Source organism: Passer montanus, unplaced genomic scaffold (assembly GCF_014805655.1).
Source record: "Passer montanus isolate IOZ18808 unplaced genomic scaffold, ASM1480565v1 scaffold54, whole genome shotgun sequence".
In the NCBI taxonomy this organism is placed as follows: Eukaryota; Metazoa; Chordata; class Aves; order Passeriformes; family Passeridae; genus Passer; species Passer montanus.
Window position 1 is genome coordinate 3,881,868 of NW_024370374.1, and position 27,477 is coordinate 3,909,344.

The 27,477-nt window shown below is 38.4% G+C and overlaps 1 protein-coding gene across 5 annotated transcripts in view; it reads right to left on the bottom strand.

The window, feature by feature from the left end:
• Positions 1–27,477, bottom strand: part of HIPK3 (homeodomain interacting protein kinase 3) — a 67,966-nt gene that overhangs the window by 13,334 nt on the left and 27,155 nt on the right. For all 5 annotated transcript variants that reach the window (XM_039725133.1, XM_039725134.1, XM_039725130.1 and 2 more), the window contains exons 3-8: positions 8,053–8,176; positions 4,874–4,993; positions 3,121–3,207; positions 2,042–2,226; positions 1,109–1,268; positions 589–712 (exon numbers count right to left, since the gene is read on the bottom strand). In XM_039725133.1, coding sequence (XP_039581067.1) covers positions 589–712; positions 1,109–1,268; positions 2,042–2,226; positions 3,121–3,207; positions 4,874–4,993; positions 8,053–8,176 — 800 coding nt within the window. The remainder of the gene's footprint in view (positions 1–588; positions 713–1,108; positions 1,269–2,041; positions 2,227–3,120; positions 3,208–4,873; positions 4,994–8,052; positions 8,177–27,477) is intronic.

Consider the following 27,477-nt stretch of genomic DNA (forward strand, 5'->3'; position numbering starts at 1 on the left):
TTCTGAAGCTTTAAAATGAGGAGGGAAAACTAAGGTCATTCTTAAAAAAACTACTCCCTATAAATTCCATAACTTCAAGGCCTGATCTCAACACGAAGCTGAACATCACCAAGACAAATAAATTACATCTTTGGAACAAAGACTATAATCAAGCTAAGTTAATAAGCAAACAATATAAACTGCATTCCCATTTCCATAAAATCCTAGTAATCTAGGATAAGACACTGATACTCACTCCATCTTTCCTGTTTTCTCTCCAATTTTATTTCAGAACAACCTCCTTAATGCTTCTCCTTTCACATCTTTTCTCCTATTTTATATCCAAGACATAAATTTATCTGTGTGTTTGTACAGTACATGAAGATGGGCTCTGGGTTGCCTAAGTAATTTTCTGCAGGTGCTGATTTGCTGTTTCTTTCAGAAAGGTGCAATGAATCTGCATCTGACTCACACGCTGATTTTTAATGACATAATTAAGTCGGTTTAAATATAAACCTTAAGTGGATATAACAGAAAACTCAAATATTGCTAACAGCCAAGCAGTAACACTCATATTTTAGGAACTGTGACAATTACAGATAAATATACCTTGAATAGCTGGAGGACATATAATCAGTGCTTGCTGGAAAACATCACTGCAACCAAACTGAGCAGTTCCTGCCTGCAGTGGAATCCCTTGGTGCAGAACTGAGTGGGCAGATGCAGTTAATGCCTAAGGGAACAGATTCAACACAGGCAAGGTCATTATAACTGTGAATCTACATCTCTCTCACACACTTGTCCCACCACTTTATACATTAAATAACTAAAACAACTTATAAAAATGAAGGTTTCAAATCCATTTCACAGGAAGCCTTCACACTGGGCCACTGGAGGGCACCAGAACACAGCATGTGCAACCCCAGCTTGTAACTTAATTTGAAACACATTCTAAATGATTTAAGAAAACATTAGGAAAAAACAAGAGTAAAAGACAGAAGATTTTGCCACTTAACAGATGTAATTTTTTTTCAATTATTAAATTAATTAGAAAAACTACATCAACTGAACTTACAGTAAAAAAACAAAACAACACCAAACCAAGAAAAACATAAACTGTTGTTTTTACCTGACTTCTTACTGGACCAATTTTGGTAAAGCTTGCAGTCAGGTTGGCTGCACTGCCTGAGGCAACTGATCTCATAAGTGATGTTTTATTGCAATTGCTTAAGTCATACAGGTTTGATCGGCATTTGCAAATATCCATGATATGAAAGCAGGACTTCACTCTAGCAGAACCAGGAAATAAATTGCTTTAATCACCATTTCATGTCGTTAAGGATAAAAAGCAACTCCCCAAAATAAGGGAAAAAAAATTAGGTCAAACTTCACATTCCCCAGTTTCACAGAATGGGATCATCCACAAGGGTAGAAAAACAGAAACACTGTTGTTACTATGGTCACAGCAAGCCTCTCTGATGCATATTTAAATTCAAGGAAAATACTGCTCTTTCCTTCTCTTTCCATCTAACACCATGTTCTAAGAGCTGTGTACAAACAGGAAAGATTGGAAATTAAATAGATGGAAAAAGCTTGCTCTTTCCGTGAAATGCTTGCAACTTTAGGAAATCCACAGTGAAATACACAACTCCAGAACTGCAAGAAAACTTTCAACATATTCCACATGAATCAATACATGAAAGGAAGTATCTAAGATGTTAACCTCAAGGGGAAATGCCTACCCTAGCCTTCAATGACTGACAGGAACTAGGGCTCTTCACACTTCCAAAAATCTCACCCAAGTTTCTGCAGTGCTGGAATTTTAACAATCATACATAAAACCAACTTAGGAATCTATTGTTCTAACTGTTTATTTTAGAGAAAAACATAGTCATTCAAGCAGTTTCCTTGACCCAACAGATGTATCTAATACTGCAAGCATTTGAAAGAATTTTCTAAGACACTGCAAAAATGATGAAAGATTTTTTTTCTCTCTGATAGCAGAAGAAACAACACTTTTATACAAATGAATTGCAACAACAGAGATTTCTATGTTACATACTGGTTGCTATGAGGAAAATCAAGGAGGTGCTTCATGGTAACAAAAGAATGGTTCAGGGTCTCAGCTGGAGTGATTCTTAAATCAGCATCAATAAGCAACATTTTCTTCAACAGACTGACAAATTCCCTCCTATCTGCCTTCTCTGCCAACAGGTCACTTCCTTCCAAATCCATCACCATGTTCACCTGGCACAGAGCAAAATAGTCACATAGAAGATATGCATATTAGTTTAACTCTTTCTGGTACTGTTTTCTGCTATAAAATACTAATATTCAGCATTTTTATCACATGGTGATTTTTGTGATAGTAATCACAGTAGATTTGTCTTAACCCAAAATGGCTGGCTTGGAATTAATGACTTTTTTTAGGCTTGCACACTATTCCCCCCTTGCAACCTCCCCACTTAAAAACTGCTGAAGGCTTTATTCCAGTCTGGGACCTGGAATTTAAAAAGTAAGATTTGGAATAAAGATCTTTTTATGGTCTAAACTCGAACTACAAAGTTGATCTTCAAAAAATAACTTCAAGCACATATTAATGCCGACCTTGCAACAAGATTTGATCCTTTTTTCAGGATGTGAAAGACAAAAACAAAAAACTGCCTTTTCTTATTGACCAGAGAGGTATAAAGCAAAAGAAAAGTGAGGAAACAGTTATGTTTTTTTAAAAAAAATTTAAAAACTACACTTAGAATTATATTGTTAAGATAACAGAATTATACTGGAAATCAAACAATAAACAAACCAGGTTCCATATGTATTCTTTGTTTATCCTTTGCCACACTGGCAAATAAGCTAGAAGGGAAAGTATACATTTTACACAAAATTCAAGGGTTCCCCCACCACAAGGACAAGTTCCACTGTTTAACACAAGCAGTGGAAAAAGAAGATCTTGACTAAAAGCTCAAAGGGCTGGCACAGCCAGACTTTTTCCTCAGAGCAGCAGGGAAGAGTGAATATGACTGAGACACAATAAATAATATTCTAAAAAGCATTTCTTTCCAAACTAGCAAAATGTTTTAAAATCACCAGTCATTCCTACACATTCCTTTTGCAGAGGAAGGAGGCTTTAATACTCACGTGCACTATATCATCCAAACTGTTGAAAATATACTTTCTGGCCTCTTTAGACTTCATACCTGTTTCTGCCTCATGTTCTTCCAATGTCTCAACAAAAAGAAAAGGAAAGCTGAGTTTAGAATCTGTCAATAAAGGTCACCTATAACTACAAAATGACTTTATGTTCTTATTGACCTAAATTCCAAAATTATTAGTATATCAGTTATATATTTGTATGCTCCTTTACTGGCTACTTTCATTCTCTAAATCAAAAGACAGTAACTACAATGTTTTACATCTGACTAATCACAGTACTGGATTACAACAGATAGTTTATGAATCACACAGGAAGTGCTGAAAGCCTAGCGCAGAGCAGTTTAATGAAACTCCTGTATTTTTATATATCACAGCTTTTCTATTATTGTATTTTAGCAATTTTCTCAAACTCAGACCTTAAACCCCAAGCAGCAGCAATATTATATCAGTGTGAAAGAAATAAACCAAAAACCAGGCAGGATCTGTTCAACTTCTTTGTTTTCTCTTTTCTTTTTTTATTATTATACTTTTATTCCTCCACAAGTGGAGGCAAATATTATGGTGTAAATATTGTAAATATTTCAGTGTAAAACAAAAACACCCTAGAGAATGAATGGTTTGTGAGTTGGTATAGTACCTTCTGTTACAATTTTCCTTCCTCAACACAGCAGCAGTAGGCTGGTGCTGCAAGAGGCAAGGTGGGACTTCAGGGAAAGAGCTTTTAACACACAGATTACGGAAAAGCTTCCAAAATGAACTTTGACAAAAACTACAAGTAATGAGCAACTGCCCATATCAAAACTCCTAATTAACCTCTGCGAGGTGACAAAGAGCTCCTGGAGGTGGGGAGCACCAAGAACTTGCTCCAACATGGAGAAGCCAGATGTAAAGTGTCAGCTAAAGCCCGAGTGCTTGAGAAAGCAGAGGGAGGGATTAACCAGGTGTGGGTGTAATTGCAGAAATGTTACATAACCCCAGAGCTGCTGAGGATTTACCAACTTGCTGGGGGACTTATGCAACTCGTGCTGGGAGCTGGCAGCTGTTTGTTACTGCAGAGATCCCTGTCAGCCCCAACTGCTGCCTGAGCCCTCTGTAAACCCAGGGAAGTTGGGCTATGAAGCAACAACATTTTTTAAAAATAAATTATTTGTGTGGGAAGCAAAAGCTCTGCTTATGGCCAGAATGCAATAATGTTGCTTAGAGAGAAGCAAGGTGTGCAGAACACAAAAGTACATTTTGTTTTAACTTTGTCTGCACTCACTGGATTGCAGCTTTCAGCAAACAAAGGCTGTTTTAGCAGGAGATCTAAAAGAAATGAGCTGTACACAGCCATGTTATTTCTTAATCTCCTTTTTCTCCTAGGAACTTCTGATCCTGAAGCCAGTTCTGGACAAATGTTGTCAGAGCAGTGTGCACCTCAGAGGCAAATTCCTTACATGAAGTCAAAAGCAGTAATGGAGCAAAGAAGAGAACAAAACAAAACAAACACATTCATTTAGCACCTCTGGAGATACAAGGCTTAATTTGAATTCCCCACCTGGCAGCCAGGAACTGGCCACAGCACAGCCTGGCAGCTGCACCTTGGGGGACAGAAAAAATGGAAAGGATAAAGAGCAGGAGCTGGTAAAAACCACAGGAGATGCACCAGGGACATAATGGTCTTGTAGTGAATCTTGGCTTCTCTCATTTCTCTGCTCACAGAATATTGTGCTGTTTTCTACTACATTCTACTGCTTACCTTTAATCTCCAACTAGAATATGGTGCATCCGTTTCTCTACAGAAAAATCTCGCAGTTTTCGTTCCCATGCTTAACAACTGCTCTCCTGGCAAACCTTGAGTCTGTGAAATGTAACGAATCTGAGGAAAAAACAGAACAGGGAAAAGAATTTACCTCTTGCTTTCAAAACGTGATCCCCACACAGTTAAAAACTTGTCATTTCATTTGAGAAATGAAACCATGCTCAGAGATCCACAGCTACATCTTACAGGGGAGAAGCCTAACCCTGAGCACTTGGCAGTGCTCTCTCCATCTCCAGAGAAAGCCACACATAAACAAACCTCTCAAGTGACCTATATAAACAAGCTTTTTAGGTTGGTTCACAGCAACGAGGAGCTGGGGAGAGTGGCTGTCACTAACCCTTCAACCCACTAAAATCCTAAATGTATTTTTAAAATTCTAAACAGGAAAATCTGTAGGAATGCTTTGTTTGCTTACAGAACTTGGATGATTTTTTTTTAGGCATGTTCTCATTACATAACTTGATAAAAATTCTTCCCATTTGCTGTTTCCAGTGTATCAGGTCTTTTACCCATCTGACACACCTGCATTTCAAGGAAACATTCCATGTGGAAAGGGAGTGCCTGTACAAGCTCCAGGCAGCAAAAGATAGTGTTGTTGTCCAAGAAAATCTGCTACTGAGTGTGATGAACGGACTGGCTTTATGCCTGAAAGAAACTTTGCTCTGAAATGTTCAAAATTAATTTATTTTAGATGATTTACTATGCATTTTGCATTACCTATCATAGTTGGTGATCAATGGATTACCTAGACAAGTTAAGTTTCAAGGCTCCAACAGAAATCTGTTGAAACATGATGGGTTTTAACTACTGTGCGTGCAATGTTAACTCCCTCTGCAAGGGGGGGATTGTCCCAGAGGCAGTATTGCTTTCAAAATTAAAAACCACCCTGGAATTGGAACTGTACTTGGCAATAATTGAAAAGCAAGCTTGCTGCAGGTCGGGATGGAGAGGGTACAGATTCCAGCAGCCAGGGCTGAACTTCTGAAGGGCAGGGTCCCACACCACAGAGGGGCTGCTGGGGTGAGCCAGCCCCTGGGAAAGGAGGAGCAGCCAGGGAATAAGAGAGAAGGAAGGGAAAAATCAAAAGGAGAGAGTGGCCAAATACACCAAATCAGAAATTGAGAGATGAGAAGATAAAGTCAATGAAAGAGAGAGGACTTGAGAGCTGGGAGCACCTGAGAGGAGAAAAACTGATGGGCAGTAGAGAGAAAAAGGAACATGAGAGGCTTCTGCTGAAAAATGACAGACCCAAGTGGGGAGGAACTAAACACAAGGCTGCCAACTTCTGGGGTTTAGTGTCCTCCATAATTCTCTACCTTGGAGAATCCTACCCTGAACAGAAATGTTTCTAGATCATTTATAATATCCTCAGAAAACAAAGAGTCTTAAAATGTAGAGGGGAAAAGCCAGTGCATCAGTTGAAAAATTCAGCAGTTAAAAGCCTGGGCCTGTTTCTAATAAGTATTAAAGCTCAGAAGACAGGGCTGTTTTCTACTGAGAAATACAGCTGTTACTGCTTCTAACCACAAATGAATGTAAGAACTAAGAGCTCCCTTTCAAGGGCCAGCGTGCTGGCTGCCACACACAGGGGGACAGGGGGAAATGCAGCACAAAGCCTGTTTGTTTACTCAGTGACACACACCACGTAGCAGGAGGACAGGAATTCCCTCGGAAGCCATCTCCTGCTCCTGCTGTACTCATGGATACTGAGAAAAGCCCTGAATCCAATCTCTCCAAAGCAAGTTTTGCAGAGCTGCTGGAGCACAGTTACAAGCCTGGTTAAAGCAAGACAATTCCTGATGGTGCAGAGGAGGTTGCAGCCCCTCTTCCACCATGACTTCTCCAACATGAGGATCAGGCAAGTTGCTAGACGAGGCTTCCAGCAAACTTGAATAATATATAAGAGCTAAATAAGTTTGCTGAGTTTTTGGAAATTTTTGACAGAGCGTTATAGATTCCTTCCAAAAAACCCATGCCTTCACTTTATCCTTAAAAAGAACAGCAAATTATATGGGTTGTTAGATGTTTCCTCTTTTATTTTCTATTTTAACAGCAACAATCTGCAAAAAGGTCTTGTAAATGCATCAAAGCATCAACCCACATTTCATTCATAGCTCACTTCCTCATGTGAAACACTGCGTTTTGTGTAAATGAAGGAAACTGAAACAGAAATATTACCAACATCAACACAAAATTAGTATATCCCCAGAAAATGGTTCTGACAAACAAATTTTCAGCAAAGTAGTTCTGATCTGTCAGTGCAGGAAGCCAAAAGCCCACTCCATGAGCAGGACTTGAATAACTTAAACAGCATCCTCACAACTAAAATGCTGAATCAAAGGTAAGAACTTAGCAAGAAGCCAGTGCTGCTCCTTCTGAGGTTTTCAAGAAATTGCTTCAACTTGCAAAATTCAAAACCAGGAGGGCATGCTCAGGATGCTGATTATATTCCTCCCAAATTCCACATTATTTTCTAAGTGTTTAAAATAAAAACATTCTACATTTTTCATTAAAAACAACATGGGGTTTTATTAAGTTTGCTCACTAGTGCTGATGGTGTCAGTACTGAAAACTCCAAAGCTTTAAGAGCTCTAAGCTTTACCCCTGCCTTGCTACAGAATGATTGTGACAGTTCATTCTTGTTCCTCATGAAGTACAGGCTCTCAAATCCTTGAGCTTTGTTGGATTTCCAGAAAGTATCAGAAAGTATTCAGAGCACAATTAATCCTGACATCTGAATAGACATTCCAGAGTCAACCCTGTTCATGGCAAATTAAAGAGAGATTATAATGCAGTGATGGTAGCTGCAAACTTTGGTTTCCATCAGAAACAGCAGCTTTAATAACAACATCTATTTTATAAAATGGAGGGGGGAGGACAAATGGAAACTTAATTCAAATAAAGCAGCACAACATACAGTCTGGGTCAGAATCAGGATTTATGTTTCTAGGACAATCAATAAGGCTAAATTAAAAGCACTGAACTTGAAGAAAAAAAAAAGCAAAGACTTGAAGAAACGCTACATAATAGGGGATATTATTAGCATTTAAAACTCTGGATTTAATGATCTGAAACTCTTAGAAGTGCACATATGCTAGTGAAATTTATTCTACTACCTGGTCATATTCCAGTGCTCCTGGGTACAGTGGCCATCCAAGAAACAGCTCTGCAATCACACACCCTAACGACCACATGTCTATGGCTTCACAAAACGGCAATCCCAGTATGATCTCTGGTGCTCTGCAAATCAAACATGGTTACTGAAGTGTTTTCCTTGGGGAAGAAAGGTCATTCAACAATCCAACATGACAAATAAAAAAATTAAAAAAAAAACCAAAATCTGCTTCTTGATAATTATTTCAATAAAATCACAGCATCAGAAATTGCATTTTTATTTATCTAAGTAACCTGTGCTAATATTTTGCAGCTCTGAGATGTTTTGTTCCTACAAGTACCAGTTTGCTATGCACATGAAAATAACTGATATTCCTGGAAAACAGAATGTCCCTGATTCAGAACTTTTGCCTTTCCTCCAGGATATCTCAAATGAGTTGTCCACTCAATGTCATATGTCTGTAACTATATTCCAAACACAACAGTCTTTTATCTCAAAAAAAAAATAGCCAACTAGAAGTTTTATCTGAAAATCCACTTGCACACTTCTCAATTGTACAGCACACTTAAAGCTATTTAAAATATCAATTTAATTATGTAACTGCAAATCCCTTAATGTACTCAAATCAGTTCAATGTGATCAATTTTTAAATCACTTAAATGAAAGCATTGCATTTGCTAAACAGAGCAGGTGTTATTTTTCACCTAAAACAAATGTGAATTATTTAACCAACACCATCTGAATTTATGTCTGCACTCAAGAACCAGAAAAATTGTTATTGACACAGCTGCTAAAGGGGCTTTTAACATCTCTGTTCACATGGAATGAAACTCAAGTATTTCACAAATATCCATTTTCATTGTATTTGTCCATTTAAAACCTTCCCTCCCAGCTCATTCAAGCTATTAAAAGGAAAAAGAATGAATTTGTATTTGCATTCTAACATGGAAATATGCTTGGAGATGTAAGATATTATTTAAAGCATCACACTATGAAGGGATCTACTTTTAAAGCAGACAATCTGTTGTTTGCTTAGCATGTCACAGAACAGCAGGAAGGTGGTTAAAACCAAGAGGGTAATTCCCAGTGCAGCTGGGCAGAACAGGAGCATCCAACTGACCAGGAAATGTGGGATTTCTTACCTGGGGAAAAGCTCACAAATCTTATGCTTCACACATCCTGACATTGACATTCCCCACACAAAACAGACTCTAATCATAGTAAATACCTATGTATCTCATTCTCCTCTGACATTTCCCTTTTTCAAAATATTCTTTAAATCACTGACGTGCTGGATGGGGAACAAATTCCTATTTTTATGCTACAGTGGGACAGAGAAGCTGTCTTGCAGCTGTAGAGCAGATCAAGAGCTGAAGCACCTCCATTCCTTTTCACAAGGGGTAGCTGGTAGAAGCTGTACACAGACATATTTCAGGCTCCAAGGATGCATGTTCACCACCAGGGAAATGACTCCCAAGCCATTTGGGCTTCTGCCACAGGGAAAATCCAACACTTTTCAGATAAGAAAATCTATAGGACAGGATATTCTGTTAAATAATTATGTACTTTCCATTCATGCTAGCACTTCAGTTCTCCCCATCCTTGCCACAGACCACTTTGGATGTGATTATATGAAGGCTAAACCTTGTCACGCTGGCAGTGAAACTGGAGAGGTTCAGTTTTCCACTGCCTCCAAAGATCTGACTACAATAAACTTCTGGAGATCAAACATATGTATTTTTGCAGTGCAGGATCCTGACACTGCAGTAAGTCTTAGCTAGTTTCGTTATCCAAGAAATCAATTCAACATCTCTGGATGCCACAAGACAGAAATAGCAGCGAGAAGCGTCTGCCTTTCCCCGCTGGCTGGGTGCCAGTCTGCCTATGGTTGTTACAGATCTCTGTTAAAATACACTTCCTTTTGTTGTATTATGTTACAGCCCTGAATAGTTAATGAATGTACACACAGCCTATGGATACAGGGGCTTTGACAAATGCTTCTGCTAAAATAAGCTCTGTAAAACCTCTTAGGTTTACTCAATGGTTAATATGTGCGCCGTGCAAAAATAGCCACAGTCCGTCGGTCTGTCTGTCCCTGTGCAGAGACAGGATCCCAAAGGAGAGAAGGATGTGGGGAGATACAATGCCCAAAAAAAAAAAAAAAAAAAAAAAACTGGCTGTGTTTCAAAATACAGCAATCTGGCAGTTTTTCCACAAAGAAAAGCACTAATAAGTAAGTCAAAGGAAAAGGGAGGTATTTCAGGAGAGGTGAAGTGCCTCTCACTTGCCAACACCAGACCTGCCATCCAGAAAGAAGAGGAAATAAACGTGCTCTTCAGCACAGCTACCTGCACCATTCCACAGTACAGGGAACAAAAAACATTTTCAGGCCAGCCTGAAGAGAGGAAGATGAAGAGCTGCTGCTCTGTCAGGGCCAATGTCACCTACCACACTAATTCTTAAATGGAGCAACTTCCTCACAGCAAATTAAGTTGCAGGAGAACTGTAACTGAGCTTGATTATGTTTGGAGTGGTCTTAACCAGCTCAAATATTTTTGTTCAACAAAAGTTTGTTAACGTCATGCTTAAAAACACCTGCTTCTGTTTCTCCTTCTTTTAAAGTTCCTGTTAAAAATCTGCATGGAGAGCTGAAGAAAAAAGTGTTAAAGTGGAAAGAATTATTCTTCAATTTTTGTTTTTAAGATGACCCACAGCTGTTTTCCCCTATAAGGAATATTTCACCATGCACCTCAAAAGGAATATATTCCCTTTCCTAACTACAAGCACAGACATGAGAGTGGCAGGAACTGCAGATGTCCCAACAGTCCCTTTAACATCAAATTACTCAAAAAACAGTGTAATTTAGTATTTCTCTCTCTCAAAACAGCACCACACACACACACCCCTGCTTGGTTTTTACTGCAGATCACAGATGTTCAGTGCACCAGAAGACACCAGTCTCCACCTCAGCAAACAGCACCTGTTATCCCATACCAAGATATAACAAGGAGAACACCCAAATTTTCTAAACTTCTTAAAGACACTGAATCTTACCTAATGTACTTAAATTAAAAGCAAGATTTTAAGAGAGAAAGCACCTATTTCTCTCTTATCAGTGTTAATTAAACATTCATTAAAAACATTATTATAAAATAGCACAGATTAGATTTTACAATTAGAAAGATCTAAAAAGATGCAAGACAAATGAATACCTGTTTCAGCTGCTTGTTTGGACAGTCACATCCATTTATTACATCACAGACCATAAATACATTTACTATATGTATGTACTAGATGTGTACATATACTATATATATAGTATATATAGTGTGTGTATATATAAACACTATAACTTTCTGTAAGCTTACGAGAGAAGAAATCACACAATTTGTTCCATTAACTCATTCAAAGACCAGAATATTTCATAAAATAGTTTAGCTTCAGCATTTTAGCCAGCTTGGAATAAAGAAACAAAATGAACAAATTTGAAGAAAAATGAGATAGTTCCTTGATGGAATATTTTAAAAAAACCAAACAAACAAACAAAAAAAACCACCAACGACAACAAACCCCAAGCAAAAACTTGCCAAACAAAAAATCAAAACTGCAGCATAATAACAGAAAATTTCTTCCTTACCACTGGAGGAACAAAGAATGAAAAGCAAGAATTACCCATACTACAAAAATAAATCATAAAAAAATCTGTAAGAAGTCAAACCATTTCAGATGGTCATCGCCTAGAAATGGTTGGTTAGAAATCCAATTTAGAACAGAAGTTACGTGAAAAAGCTAAAATCCAACAGTCGTTGTACAAAGTAACAACTGAAGAACAGCACAAGACAATAAGAACAGCAGCTCCCCAGAACTGCACTTTCATGAAAAATTCAGTTGAAAGCAGGAATAATTTCTCAAGTATGTTCCCACTGAAGGTGCAATAACAGTCACTCTGCACATACCCCTCAGAGATGAAGGAAGTGAGACTAAAGATTGAGCAATTTTTATTTCTATTTCCTTGGCAGCGTGGGAGGGTCAACGTATCGACTGTTGATCACAGCATTGGTTTATTTACCCGCTGCTCTCCAGAGTGGGGAGTTTAGAAACAGCCATCCTCCCCTCAAACTTTACTACCAAACTTTACTACCTCTATTTACCACTGTGCTGACAATGCCTATTAATTATCTACTCTGGATACAACACAATGGCACCATGATAAGAAATACTCATGGCAAGGAAGCCATCAGAAGGATGGGATGTTTATAATTTTTCTTTTTATTAATGACCTGTTGAAAGCCCTGGTATGGACCACTCATGTAAATGAATCCAATTTGCAAGAGTTGAAGCCAAACCAGGTTACCAGCCTGAGTAAAACCAGTCTTTGCCCCTGCTGCCTTCACGAGCACAATGCAAGCACATCCCTCCTGAAAGGAATAACCACACATGGGCTGTGAGATGCACAATTCTTCTCCTAAAGAAAGGAGGCCTAGGAGAAGGAGCAGATGCAGTAAGTTAATGAGAGATGGCAATGGGCATCCTGATGAGTTTTCTCATCTACAATTCGCTCTCTTCAACTGCCAGTCTCTACCATGTACATGAAGGAATGCAAACCTTTCTTCAAGATCTGCAAAACACAGGGAAGACTCTTGGCTGGGGGAATCAAAATCAAGGTGGCAGCACCCAGAAAAAACTCCCAGGCAAGTACAGCTCAGTAATCTGAAGGATGAAATGGGAAGGAACCATGGAATGACAAAACCTGAAAATTATGAAGGATATAAAGATCAGTTGGCTCTATAGTGGATTCATGACGGTCTTCAGAAGGAATTTCAAATATGCAATTACATCAACACAATAACAGGAAGTAGAGCATACAGCGTGTACAGTAAACCATTGTGAAAATTAAGGTACCATGTTCATTAATTAATTACCCAGAAGAAATTATGTTATAAATTAACCAACTCTTCAATGAAAACTCTAGTCAACTTTACAGATTACTCAAGAAAAATATTTTACAATTGGGAGCAAAAATAACCAGGATATCAGTATTTACTTTTAAAGGACAAAGACATATAAAAATATTATGCCTTATATAAAACTAGTGATATTCCCTCACCTTGAATAGTGTGTGTTCACTTTTGAATTCTGTGTTCAGTTTTGGTCACCCCCATCTGAAAAAGGATACATCAAATAGAAAAGACGCAGAAAAGAACAACACAAATTAAAGACTTGAAGAGATCTGGGTACAAGAAGAAACCCTGGTTAGAACTATAAAACTTCAGGGAAGAATGAATGACCAGTAACATTACTCAAATGATATAATAAATAAGGGAAGAGAAGCTACAGGTGTTTCTAATGTCCTGCCTCACACTAGAAGACCAAGGAATCCCCCACCCACTTTGAGATAAAGGCTGATATAAACATAAAAGTGGATTTTTAAAGCCAGAATTGCAATTACTCCTGGAATCACAGGTCACTGTTGAGATAAAAAATATTAGGAGTATTTAGGAATGGACAGACAGCAAAATATCCACAAGTAAGGGTTGAATCCATGTAGAACAAGAACAGCCATCAACTGTGCAGAGCTGTAAGAAAATTCCATCAGAAGACACTGAAGTGCAACCTTGTGCTACAGTAAATTTTCTGCAGCAACAAAAGACCAGATACACAGACTGCTGATCTGAGAACATACATGTATCTCATTTCCTACATATCAAAATCACTGTTCTTGCACAAATATACGAGTTATCCAAGCAAATCCCTTGACACCAACTACAATCTGGTGTACAACCTTCTAGTCACTACAATCTTCCTCATGTTACTTGTAATGTCATTTTATTAAAATAAGGATTATATCAATAAAATTTATAGGTGTCTTTAAAATAGTTGTGTTAGACATTAAAAAAAAAACACCCAACTGCACTTCCTATGAACACTTTTACAGTTGAATTTATTGTCTCTTCCTTTTAAGTGCACTGAGAGGTCAGAGGCAGATTAGCAGTGTCATTTGCTAACATATATTTCATCTTAGAAATGTAAGTATGGTACACCATGCCAGACAACAAACCTTCCTCCCCATTCCTTGGAAGGAACACTGGTGCAAATCAATAATCAAAAACTGAATTATAGATTCACATTCACACTCCTGGCTTTTGTAGTTTTCTATAACTCTTCCATGATTAGGCATTGGGAAATACCTAAGTAGCAGACTCTGAGATGGGGGGGTATTTTTTTAAACTCTAAGAATGTAAGAGGACTTGGAAATCAAAAATGTAAGTGCTCAGACATGGACTCAGGAAACATTGGCTAAGCTGGATAAGCATATCTTTGTCTTTGAGGTAGCAGGAAAGATTCAATTCCACCACTCTCCACAATTCAAGGCATGTACCTTAAAATACAGTGAGAATAATTATGTTCAAGCTGATATGGGAAGTTACCCCCTCATTCCTAGTCTCATTCCTCCTCTGAAGGAGTTTGCTGCATGGGAAGTGGTAGAGAAGACAGAGGGAAATCAGTCTCTGTATCTCCTGTAAAATCTTATGGCCACACGATGAATTTTTCTACAGAAATGACAAAACCTCACTTTTGCCTAATAAAACATTTTCATAGGACTGTGCATGCTCAACAGCCATGCTCAACAGCTAGAAAAGACCTCATTCCCCTCAGAGCCTCCCAGTGATATATATATATATAAAATACAAGACCGACATGCAGCTGCCAGTTTAAGTTTGAACCCTGATCTGCCCTAGAGAAGGATTTAAAAATCGTATATAGAAAGCAGCCCATGTATGTGCCTACTTGAAAAAAGAAGTAATGGCTGCAAAAAAATTCTTTAGAACTTACTTTCTTTAGCTCATAACTGAACGGGGAAAAGAAAATTCACCAAGAAATTAAATGAGACAAAAAATTAAATCCCGGATAATTTCCTCAAATAATAAAAAAATCACAAATTATCCTAGATCTTTTTCCTGATATTGAGAAACAATTTTGATTTGAAAGAGCAAGCACAAATTTTTAGCTAATATACTTTCTCTAACTACTTACCAAAAATACTGAAGATAATAATTTAGCTATTCCTCTTTGATTTATTCAGATGAGAATAATAAAACAAGTGATTTCAGCAGACTCTTTTCTAATTATCCACTATCTCTCATGAAAGGAGGAGTTGATTTTATTAAAACCAGATGTTTATGCCTTTTCATGATTTTGATTTTTCTTGAAAAGACTTACCGAGTGATTTATTTATATGCTTGATAGGTTAAGCAGTTTTTGAATTACATGAAAATTAAGCAAAGTAGATACTGATGCAGCAAAAGAATGAACAAAATGGTGCAGATATAAACTCTTCAGATGCTTTATTGATAAATAATGCTATTTAATACATTTACATTTTTGGATAGCAAAGTGCCAATATTTTAAGCGTCAAATGAGGTTACTTACCAATAACTGAATTTGGACAATACCCTTTGTGTGCCTGTAGGATTTACTCCTAACTGTGGGACCACCCTGCAGTGCTTTATCCTCCCCTGGTCGAAGGCTGCAAGAGATGGTCACACAGACATTGCCTCTGCCCAGAAAAGGAGAACATCCAAAATCTCATACAGAGCTTTCGTACAGAACAAAGCCCAGAGATGAGCTGCTGAATTGTCCAGATTATTTCTGAAGAAAACCAGACTTGAAATGATCGTGTTTGGAACAGTGACTGCCCTCAAGGCAAGCACAAGTGGCTGTGGGGCTGCTGGCACCACGAGCTGACCTCCACCCAAGGAGAGGATCAAACACACATTTCCAGCTCTGCAGGAGGACAAGAGAAGAGCACAGCGTGGGATGCTTCAAGGCCTCACAGCTCAGACATGTCAGAACTTAATTCCCTCCCTGCTTTACTTTGTTATTGTTGATTCTGTGGGAATGACAGGGCCTACATGTGTCACCGTCATATTTTCTGGAAAAATCCGTTCGACAGGATTTCTCTCCTGGGAAGCTGAGAAGCCTCAGAGAAAAAGGAACACAATATTATCTCATTCGCTTCTCCTGTGTTTTGCTGCTTTGGAATGTGGTTTGGACTTTGTTTACCAACAGGTGATTGTTTCATTGGTTTCTGCTGTGAATTGTTTTGAGTTAATGACAAATCACGGTCAACTCTGGAAGGAATCATGAGTTTTTCATTAGTATCTTTTAGCCTTCTGTTTGTATCCTTTCTCTATTCTTTAGTACAGTTTAATATAGTTTAGTACTCTTTAATATAATATAGACAATAAAATAATAAATTAGCCTTCTGAGAACATGGAGTCAGATTCATCATTCCTTCCAAGGCCGGGGCACCCCGCGAATACAAGACACAGAGCCCAAACACATCAGCTGAAGGAACAGGTAGAGAGTTTCTACAACAGAGTAAAAAAGCACAGCAGTATTTGCTTTTAGCATCCTTGTCAAGAATGCCAAGGCCTTGTAAATCAGTTTTCTGCAAAGGTTCTTTGTGTTTTAGCCTTTGATGACAACACTCCTAAAACTGGGCTCAGGGTACAAAGGTATGGTGGTGCTAAAGAAGCAAGCAGACAGATCCTGCTGCAAAAAAACCCAGCAGTGGAAAGAATTATTATTTTCTAATATGACTGACTAGCATGACTATGTTACTGGCATAGTTCATGTGAAAAAAAAAAGAGAACACAAGGATGTTGCTGTTACATCAAGAAATCAAGTGCATCATAACATATTACTTTATTTTAAGCAGCTATTTAAAAAAACAAAACAAAACAACAAAAACCACACAAAAATATCCCCAATACCAAAGAAAAGTCTAACCTGAAAACATAAAGGAAAATTTCTTCAATTCTTCAGCAAAACTTGAAACAGAGTTTGCTCTCCAACACAGGGCAAAAAGCTTGGCCCAAGAGCTCAATAAGCCATGAAACCACTGAATTATATTTCAAGTAATTTTCCAGCATAAAGCTGTTGCACAGCAATTCTGCACTGAGATGAACACACCCCACAAATACTGCAGAGAGTAAAAAAATCTGTCCACATCCCTGTCCATAAAAAGGATTTTTTTAACTGCTGATACGTGTCCATCTGGGTGATGCAAAGTCGTGATCTGGTGAAATTTTGCAACTCAGACTGATAAATTTTGACTTCAAATTACATTGTTTAAGTCATCTGTCCACATCCCTGTCCATTGTGAAAAGGATTTTTTTAACCGCTGATACGTGCCCATCTGGGTGATGCAAAGTCGTGTTCTGGTGAAATTTTGCAACTCAGACTGATAAATTTTGACTTCAAATTACATTGTTTAAGTTATAGAAAGCTCACCAAAAATTAACAGAAAAAGAAGTTTAAAAAAATTGTAATCTTAGAAAAAAATCTCTATTTTCATTACAGATAACTTATGTAGTGACACTAGATTATAAAAACATTGTCAAATCAAGATTCATCACTGACAACATGACATCAGGATAAACAGAAATGGTAGGCTTGTTAAAGCTGTTTAATTTTGAAAGACAAACAAGCAACAGACTTGTAGGAGAATCTAGTATTTTTAAGAAATTATCTATTAACAGCAACGTAATCACTTAGAATTCAAATATTCAAAGCACATACAATTTAAACAACAGTGTCTTGCAAAATGTCATGTATTGATGCCACAGCTTCATATTGGAGGTTCATGTCCTGTTCACTACATAAATGGAACACCAGAATTCATTTCACTTTGGATACTCCCCTATATAAAATATTATCTAGACACTTAGTACCTATGCCAGCTGCAAAATGAAACACAAAAAATTAGAAAGACTAGTAAGAAAAAAGAAAGTTATTACAGAAAACCTACAGACCAACAACTGGGACAAGATGAATTAACACACATGAAATTAAATCTGCTTTCTCAAGGTTACATTAGTAGAGACCTTTTGGTGAATAAAAATATTTTTAAATATTTCTAGTTACTAAATGTTCTGTTGGATTAATACCCATACATGTCTGACTCAATGTCCTGTGGGAATCTGTAACTTCCACAGAACACTGCAGAAAAACACACCCAACACACACAAACACTTAACAACCTTAATTTTAATTTGAATTCTGCTGCAGTTATTTATGCTCTGGCAAGTGGACTGAGTGGCTGACTTGGCGAGTTTTTCCCATACAAATTTCTATGATTAGACCCGTGGTGTAAATATGACACCACCAGAACAAGTCTCATCCTCACCCATGGCTTAGCAATCCCACTGACACATCCATGGGGAAACACAGCAGCACCTCAGCGTTGGGGCACAACAGAAAACCACCTGGTAATGTTCTGACAGAGCTAAGAAATTACTTTAGAAGATCCATTTTTTTATTATTTTTTATTATTTTTTTCTTCCCCCTCCCTGATGAATTTAACCTACGGACTGCTAATAGGAAAACTACACAAGTCTATTTTGGTAGCTAGACTGTTAAGACCTCAGCCTTCCAGCCCATCCCATTACACCCCAGTCTGCTGAAAGAATGCAGATGCAATGGTGCCTCCAAATGTTTCACCCCAGCCTTGAACCCCAATAAAACCCTCTTTAATTGTTCTCCTAAATGCTTTTTCTCTCTGCTTTTTTTCCTATTTTTCCTTCCCTATTATTCCATTTTGGTTTATTTGTCCTTTCCCGTTGAAAGGAGAGCCTGTCTATTCTTAGAAGAGTTTTGGATCCTAAAATAAACTGCTTAACTATGTATCTATTACACTCAGAATTGATGTCACATCAGACCTGCCAACGTGCTACGACAGGAATGCGACCACAGCAAAGAGCCCCAGCATTTCTGCAAGCCCTGCTTTGCAAAGGTTTTTGAAGTAAATTTACATTCAAAAATGCATCTAAAACATTGAGTAGGGATTGTTGCTGTTTCTTCTTCTCACTACATAAATGTGATATTTTTAAAGCAGTTCTTGCCTGATATCAATTACTAAACCCCAGACCCTCAACTACCACACTAGAGGAAGAAATCAGGGCAACCAGATTATACTGAGAATTCTTTTTAATCATGCTGAATGTTAAAATGTTGCTGTGAGCAAATGGAAGTTAAAAACACGTGCAGTTTAAATTAAAAAAAGAAAAGATAAAATTGAGATCTAGATAATAAATGGATAATAATGGGAGCCTTTTATCTGAGCGAACCCTTTGAGTCTGGTCCAGGACACTAATAATTGCAAGTAGCTCATTAGTTATGGCTAAAAACTTCATTCTGTTCCCAATATAGCCAGACACTCATGTTAGGAAAAGGCACACTTGTTGACAATAATAACAGAAGCAACAAGGATCAAATAGACAAGGCACTTTCCCCTCATTTGCACAAGAGCTACTGCTCAAACTGGGCTGAAACACACAGACTGCTCAGTGCCCTGAGCTGGGGCTGAAGAACTTTTTGTCTCCAAGAGGAAAATGAAAGGGAAGTTATATTCACTGCCTGCTCTTCTCAGAGTGCAGAGAGAGAATTATACAGAATTTCACAAGGCCCCCACACAGTTCTTCTGGAAAAGTGTGAGGGGCAATCAAAATTTCCTGGACTTCAAAAAATAACAGCATTAGTTATTTCAAGAACACGACTGTCTTTCATCTGAACTATTAGACATTCATTAATATAATATCAATATGTCAAATATCTCAAATATGTCCTCAACAGAGAACAGAAATACACACTACATAAAGCCCATAATCCATCTAAGTACCATACTAGGCCAGGGAGATATTCTGGGTTCAGCTTTCAAATGACTTGTACCAAAATACAAAACCAAGACAACACCAACTAAAGATTTATTCAAAGCATCAACAACTAACAAAAATTTCAAAAATAAAATAATTGTGAAGTTGGATTATTTTGCATGTGATGGCCAAACCCTGAACACTGCCCTAAAGGCTATGGGATTATGAGACTCTGCACAGTAGGAGTATTTACCAGGAACTCCTGTTCTTTGAAAAGATGAAAACTGAAGTCCAGTTGACAAATCTCTACTAAAAAGGTATCTGTGATTTCCTTTTATCTGTAGAAGTCCACATTGGTTTGTTTCCAGCATATATGAATTTTCCATGGGGGAAAAACAAATCCTCAAATCAAAGTGATACTTTTTCTTAGTGCCAGGAACTATTTTTAGGTTATGTTCTCACACCACAAACTGACAGGACAAACTTTCAAAGGCCAGCCCTGCATTATGTCACTGCTTTTTAGTAAGCTCCTAGCACTGGTCTTACTATGTCTTTGCTAACAGAGTTAATATTTTCTTTTGAATTAAGCTCATTTCATTTTCTGGCAGTTTTGCTTTGTGCTTTTCACTTTTAGGAAGAAGTCAAGCTACAAAAATAAGTGTAACCTGCATATGCTAAAATGGGGGGGAAGTCTTATTGAAAGAACAAAACAGCTCCCAAAAGCAGCCACCCCCAGCAATGCCCTACTTGGCTGCCTACACACACACACCTCAGTTGATGGGGGGAACCTTGGTGGTTTTCTTCTAGGTGCTATAGTTACATTCATCATATAGTATATATTCTCAAAGTGCTATAGTTCTTTTGGGTGCTTGACACTGACCAAAGTTTATAGGTGAAATCAGACAGGATCACTATCAGCAGCACAGTTGGACTTCTGTGTAACATCATTTTCCCCATTATCAGTTTTCCTGAACGTCTTCCTCACAAAATGGCAATTTTAAGATTAACATCAGTGAACAGCATTGACTATACAAGAATAAGAACTTATATTATCCACAAATAGGGTAGCATAAATCACCACAAGCAGGCCAATATACTAAATGAATCCTTGGCAGTAATCCCACAGCCAAGACAGGCTTACAAATTTGTTTACAATTACCCAGGAAGAGGTGCTGTCAACCAGCCTTGTCATGGCTCTGTAAACAACATATACGTTAATGATGCTGCTGGGAAAGGAGCAGCAAAATTATCCATTATCAGACAATTGCTGAGATGCTGGAATACTTGAAGCCTTCCACAGAAATAGTCTCTTGAGAATAAATAGCTGGAAACAAGAACAGTATCAGATCTACATCAAAATCAAAACAGAAGAGAATTAGAGCCTGGTAACATAACCTTATGAGGAAGAATCCATTAGAGCATAATGATAAATGCAGGTATTTTCATTAGTCATTTCAAAACTAGACAAATTCTTTATTCTTATTATTATTTTCTGTCTCTGACGCTGAAAATGGCCTTAGGGCAAATCAGCTTGTACTATGATTTAAGGTTACAGATTTTTACAAACATAAACAGAAATAACCAACCGAGAAAGATAAAATCCAGCAGACATCCAAAAAAATCCCCAAAGACGCATTTTTGAAATAAATTTTCATCTGAAGATAAAAATCACTGGAGTCTACAAAAAGTATGTCACTGACTTATCAAGCCTTGTAGGGTACTGTAAGTACCTAAAGACAGAAAGCTGCTTTGGTGAGGTAGCAAGGAAACAGGCCTTTACCTTAGTGACCTCAAACAAGCGTCCCTGGAAATAAAAGGTAAGATGGCCTTGTTACAAAACAGAGAACATTACATTCTGCTACCTTTTCAGGTCCTCTAAGGATGGCCAGTGGAATGCTACAGCGTTCCCCTCAAGGCTTATTAACGATCATGTAGCAATAAAGTCCATTATGATTACTAAGTGCTTTCCCCAAGGTGGTTACAGCTCCATAGAGGAAGAAGTGATCATTTTTGCAATTTAAAACCATAACTACACAACGTATTTATGGAGCTGCAGCAGTTAAACCTGATGTAAACAGGTCGACTGATTTATAAATGTGTAGGTGTGAAGGTTTCTCAAAGATGCCAGACCTGTTTCTAAATCAATTTTATGATTTTAAACGTGACAAAAATAGACTCAAATGCATATCCCTGATATCATTTTATATTCATATGAACTGTGGATGACAGCATGCAGATGACAAGCTGCCACTCACTAGATTCTATTACCTTTCCAACCTCAAAGCAGCATGGTGAACTACCAGGAACACCAACCAACCAACCTAACAAGCACCATCAGACTTTATCTGCCAAGGTCAGGGGGAGAGGGTGTTCAATTTTCAGTGATTATAGTTTCATCAGCACAAAAAGAAAAAATAATAATAATCAAGCCCACCAAATTGAAGAAGACTATCAAAAATAGGCTTTGTTCTACAGAATAAGCACATACCTCACTGTGTTGTGTATTTCTTATGCCCCACTGGTGCCAGTATACCCACTGAAATGAGAGACAAGTGAAATCATAGTGGTTTTTGTTTCGCTGTTCAGCACAGAAAACAAAACTATGTTAAAAATCTATTAACTGAGAGATTAAAGTTCCACCAGGGGTTAACTGAAGGAGCTCATCGTGCATTTAACTGGCTCTTCTTCCTCCTAGGGGATTTCATCACCCAAATCCCAGAGGGGAAAGAGGATCCAGGGGGCTCTCTAGGGTGAAAACTGACCCCTGGGAACACCTACTAACCAGGTGAACCAGGCTTCATAAACTCCTCCAAATCATCAGTGTGTCTCAATGCAAACTTGCTATGATTTAGAAATGTTTTATAAACACAAGCTTCATTACAATTGTCATACATTTGGTATTTTCTAAACAGTAAACAGGAACAGGCAAAAACTAGCTGATGAAGTCAGTGCCTACACATATCAACACAGCTTTAGATAAGAATGTTCTGAAATAAATAGCATCCAAAACCACTGCATGTGCCACTGCTTCAATAAGAAGTTATTGCTGTGTCATAACTGTGTCAGAAAAAGAAATCACTAAAATATCGAGGCAATGTTTACAAGTTGCATGATTACTTTAAAGGTAATTATTTAGCTAGAACACATGACTCTTATTTCCCTATGAAAGGCTCTCTACTTAACTGGATTAACACACTATTGATAGCTAAATTCCACTGCTGGAGGCTACTGTCAAGTCATCATTTCCAGAACAAACCTATAAGCTATTTTCTTTATCCTGTGTGCAACTATTACACCAAGCTCATCATGAATTTGTTCCCAAAGTGCTCTAAAAAAAACTGCTGCAAAGAACATTCAAGAGATGCATGACACAGGATTACCTGTGCTAATGAAATCAGACCATACATCAGTCACAGGTTGGAAGGCTAAATACATTTAGCAGCCAACCAAGAGCCTAACATCTGATTTTTAACATTGGTGATTTTTTTTTTTTAGTTTAAATTTAAGTTAGATTCAATTTTGATGCTGTGAAAATTGACTACTGCCCGGAACTCAACTCTCAGATGTTTTCAAGGGAAAGCAAATTCAGCTCTGCATTCTCAGCAAATACTTCTCATGAAAATGTTTACATTTTTCTTATCAAAAGCAACCCACAGATACGTACGCTCACTTTCTCCACCCATTTCTTAGCACACACACTACACAGGTTTTCGACAGAGATGTGAGATAGGAAAGAACAGAAATAACCTTCTCCAACATAACCTTTCCTGCACAAAGTTGCATTCGGGGTAATGCCACTGGAAAACGTGCCCCATCCTGTGCCACTCACCCTCACATTTCTGTGGGGGTAAGCAAGGAAAGGAACTTCTGACCTCTCTGCCTTCATGGAATCATCAAGAACCACGTCAATACAAGCAGAACCCTCATTTTTTCCAATCTCATTTCCATTTGCAGCATCTAACTAAAATCAGAAAGAAACTGACAAAAACCCCCTGCAAGTGGCGTCATCATTTGTTACTGCTGTATTTCACATAAAGGGAATTTATTTTAAAGTTAGGCTTAGCAACAGGAACAAAAACAATAAAAAAACCTAACTGGTTCCAAACTGGGGAATTTTGAAGTCCAACTTCCTTCCTCATCTCCCAACAACACTGTGTTTCCTGATGCTGATAATGCTGGGTGGGAGACAGAGCACAGACCTTCCTAATGAAGGGCCCCAAACCCCCCAGAAGGGCCAAAGGGGAATAACCAAAAAGGTTAAAGTACACAGGGAACACAATCCAAAGAAAACATGTTTGTTAGGGACAGGACAGCTGATGTGCTGGCTGCACACAGGACTGGGAAAGCAAGTTACAGTTTCCTCATTCTGCACTGGCAGAAAGTGCTACCCCATGGTACTGACACAGGGCTGCTTGGAAAATGTCACCCATCCTTCCAGCACCATTTTCCCTGTTTCCCTGGGCTCTTGTCTGGCTCAGCAACATCAGCAGCCACTGATCACACTTCAAAGCACTGGTCACTCATGCAATAAAATTGCCTGTTGCACCACACAGCAGCTCCTCAGCAGGACCTTTTCACACAACAAATACAGAACCTATTCCATAAAACAGAACTGGACTGGCCAGAAGTTTACTATGTCATTAATTTAAAAAAAAAAAAAAAAAAAAAGGAAGAGACAAGAAGCAGCAAAAACTACGTTTAATGTGCTACAGAGACTGGACACTGCACTTTTGAGTTTACATTCTTCACTGAGTTATTAGAGATACCCCTCTGCCTCATCCCATCTTCTACTGAATAGCTTATGTTTGATACAGGAAAAATAATGAGACCGAGCATAGGAAGATTCCCGCTTTACAGGGGAAATTTTATTGTAATGATGTCTAAGTCTACTTGAGATATATTTGTTGATCACAGACGTGTGTCGAGTACTTATTTTTATTATTTTAAAATGTATCAAAAACATTCAGTTGCCAATTATGCAAATTACACAAATCAGGTTTCAAAGCACGACAAATTTTTTGTATTTTTCTTAGACAAGCCATACCTGAATCCAATAAAGCAAAAAGACCATAGCTAATGAAAAAGAAAAAACTAATTGGAAACTTATGTGATTATAAATGGAAAGTACAACAATTAAAGTATTTTCCTTGAAATCCAGTTTAAATCAAAAGCTAAGTTTGACAAAATATAAAAAAAGACTGTGTTAAACCCCATCATAAATTAACACCTAGGGTATTAATCCCTTTCAGCTACCAGTTCTCTAGTAAAATGTTCATTCAATGCAAAAAAAAAAATTAATAACTGTTCACAAAAGATTTTAGAGAAAAAATAAAAGATATTTTGACTCGCAAAAGAAAATATTGTCAATTGCACACAGTCCCTTCCCAGTGACTCCCACCCCTCCTGCACACTGAAATTCCAGCCTGGAGCCGCCAGGAGCGTGGGAAGGGTCCCATTGCGTAAGATGCTATTAAGGCAGCAAAGCCTGGCTGCTTAACTGCAGATACTTAAATACTCAAAATAATGGCACAGATTAGCCAGCCACCGCAGGCACGGCGGGGAGCTGCTCCTGCACACCCTCTCCAGGTGCATTCCGTGCCCAAGGACTGAGCTGCCCAGGGCTCAGCATCTCCCAGAACACGACTGACCCCTGCCAGACCCACACACTGCCAAGCCGTGGAAGAATTCCCCAAGCACAGAACTAATCGTGCTGTGTCAACAAGGTGAATGTGACTCCCACTGAAGTTAATTTACAGGCATGAAGTACTTTTCCTTCCTGCTCAAGCTGCTGCAGAGTTACAGGACAGTGCTTAGGAGAAATATGTGAGGAATCCCACATTACAGCATCTCAGCTGTCAAGCATCGAAGCGTATTTTAGAACAATCTGGGCCAATTTTAATTTTTCAGCTATTTACTCAGGCTCAGACCTACAGAAGTTTGCACAAGATACTACATATTAGTTAAAGCAAGCAAGACATTATGAAGTATTTGTTTCTTCATGGGATGGTTAAAACCCCAACCAAAGGACCTAACAGAATAAAAATTAAATACAGCAGTATACTGCTCTGAGGAGACAATCCTTGAAGTACAGGTGTATACAGCTATCTCTGAGCACGCACCCCCTTCCTGTTGCCCAACACAGTTTTTGGGTGGAGATGTCTTTTGCTTTTGGGGGTTTGTGGCTTTTTGTTTGGTTTCTGGGTGGAGGGTTTTTTGTTTGCAGTTGCAGGGGTACGGCCGTTTTGTCTTGTTTTTTCTTTTTTTTTTTTTTAATAAAGTTCCCTGCCCTCTCTGCAGAGTTTTTTGTTCCTCTTGCAGTGGCAGTGCCATGAGAAGCAAGCGTTGAGCAATGAGCTGGAGAGAGAACTAAGAACACAGGCTCTTAGTCAACATCAGGAAACTATTTCCACTTCAGAAGTCAGGAAGCTTCTCGCACTTGTGCCACATTCTGCTGCAGAAGAGAATCTGCTGTCATGCCACACAAATGTAAACAACCACTATCAACAACCACTGGACTTAATTACACTTCGCTGTTGCTGTTTCTTCAAATTTGCACTACCGCTCTTCCCAGACAACAATGAAGAGCCCTCAATCTCTGTTTTGTTTTCTATAGCATACAAAGGCACCACACGTGTTATTGAGTTAGTCCAGAGCTATGCACACAGTGAGCTGCCAAACAGCTGCTGCAAAACAGCAAGGACAACTAGCAACTTCTTCCACTTCACCCTGCAGGAGTCACTTGGAATCCTCCCTCTGGCACCAGCACCTTGGGGATTTTCATCTCCTGTCAGATTTGGGTTGAAGCACTCAAAAGTTCAGTGGTATTGGGACAAAGGCACGCTTTATGCACATTAATCAGTCAGACAAGAAAAGCTCACTGGTCAGCTCTTAAGTGTTTCCAAAAATCCCCACTAGATTACACCCATCCAGCAAACACCAGATTTCTCATTGCAGGAGTTTCTTGCACTACCCATTTCAGAAGTGCAAGTTCCCCCTCCAAGAAGATGATCACAGTCCATTTTCAAAACAGGTGCTCTTGCTTGTCCTCACAGCTCAACCACTGGAAAGTTAGAGGTGCAACATACACAGAGAAATTTCAGAAATGTATCTGTAACTATTCTCTCATGAAAAACTCAAAACATTTGAAGAATTTTTAAGAGGAACTAAATGGACATTGCCTCATGCAGAAGAAAAATTCAGCTACGTCACTAACCTAAAAACTGCAGAACAAATCCACTCCAATGACTGCCATTAAATCACTCACACTTTTTGATTTGCTGAAACACACTGACCTGTGTACTGCCTTTCACCTCAAAGCATGTAAATCACATGCTTGACAAAATGTTAAGTTAGTCTCAAAAAGGACACAAGAAAAAAAAAAAGGAAAAATGTTTGAAAATACCTTTCTAACCTCAAAATGCAAAGCTAAAATCAAAACATGACAGCAAGAAGAAACGAGTTGTTACATCCAATTTCATACCTATTTAAAATACAAAAGCCATGCAACTCATGACCAAGAAGGACTGAGAGCAGGCATGTGTGCAATACTCAGTGGGGGGATGCACAAATAAAACACCACCATGTAAAGCAGCTTTCTGCCACACTTCAGCAAGCACAAATGAACACACAGGCTTTCCAAGAGGTGCACATTTGGTAAGAGTCTCTGGCTCCCCTGAGCACTCTCAGCCTGGCCCCACCATCAGAAACACATGGGAACCCAAAATAAAGGCCATGCTAAAACTAGGAAATTGCAGGTCTCCTGTGTCTGG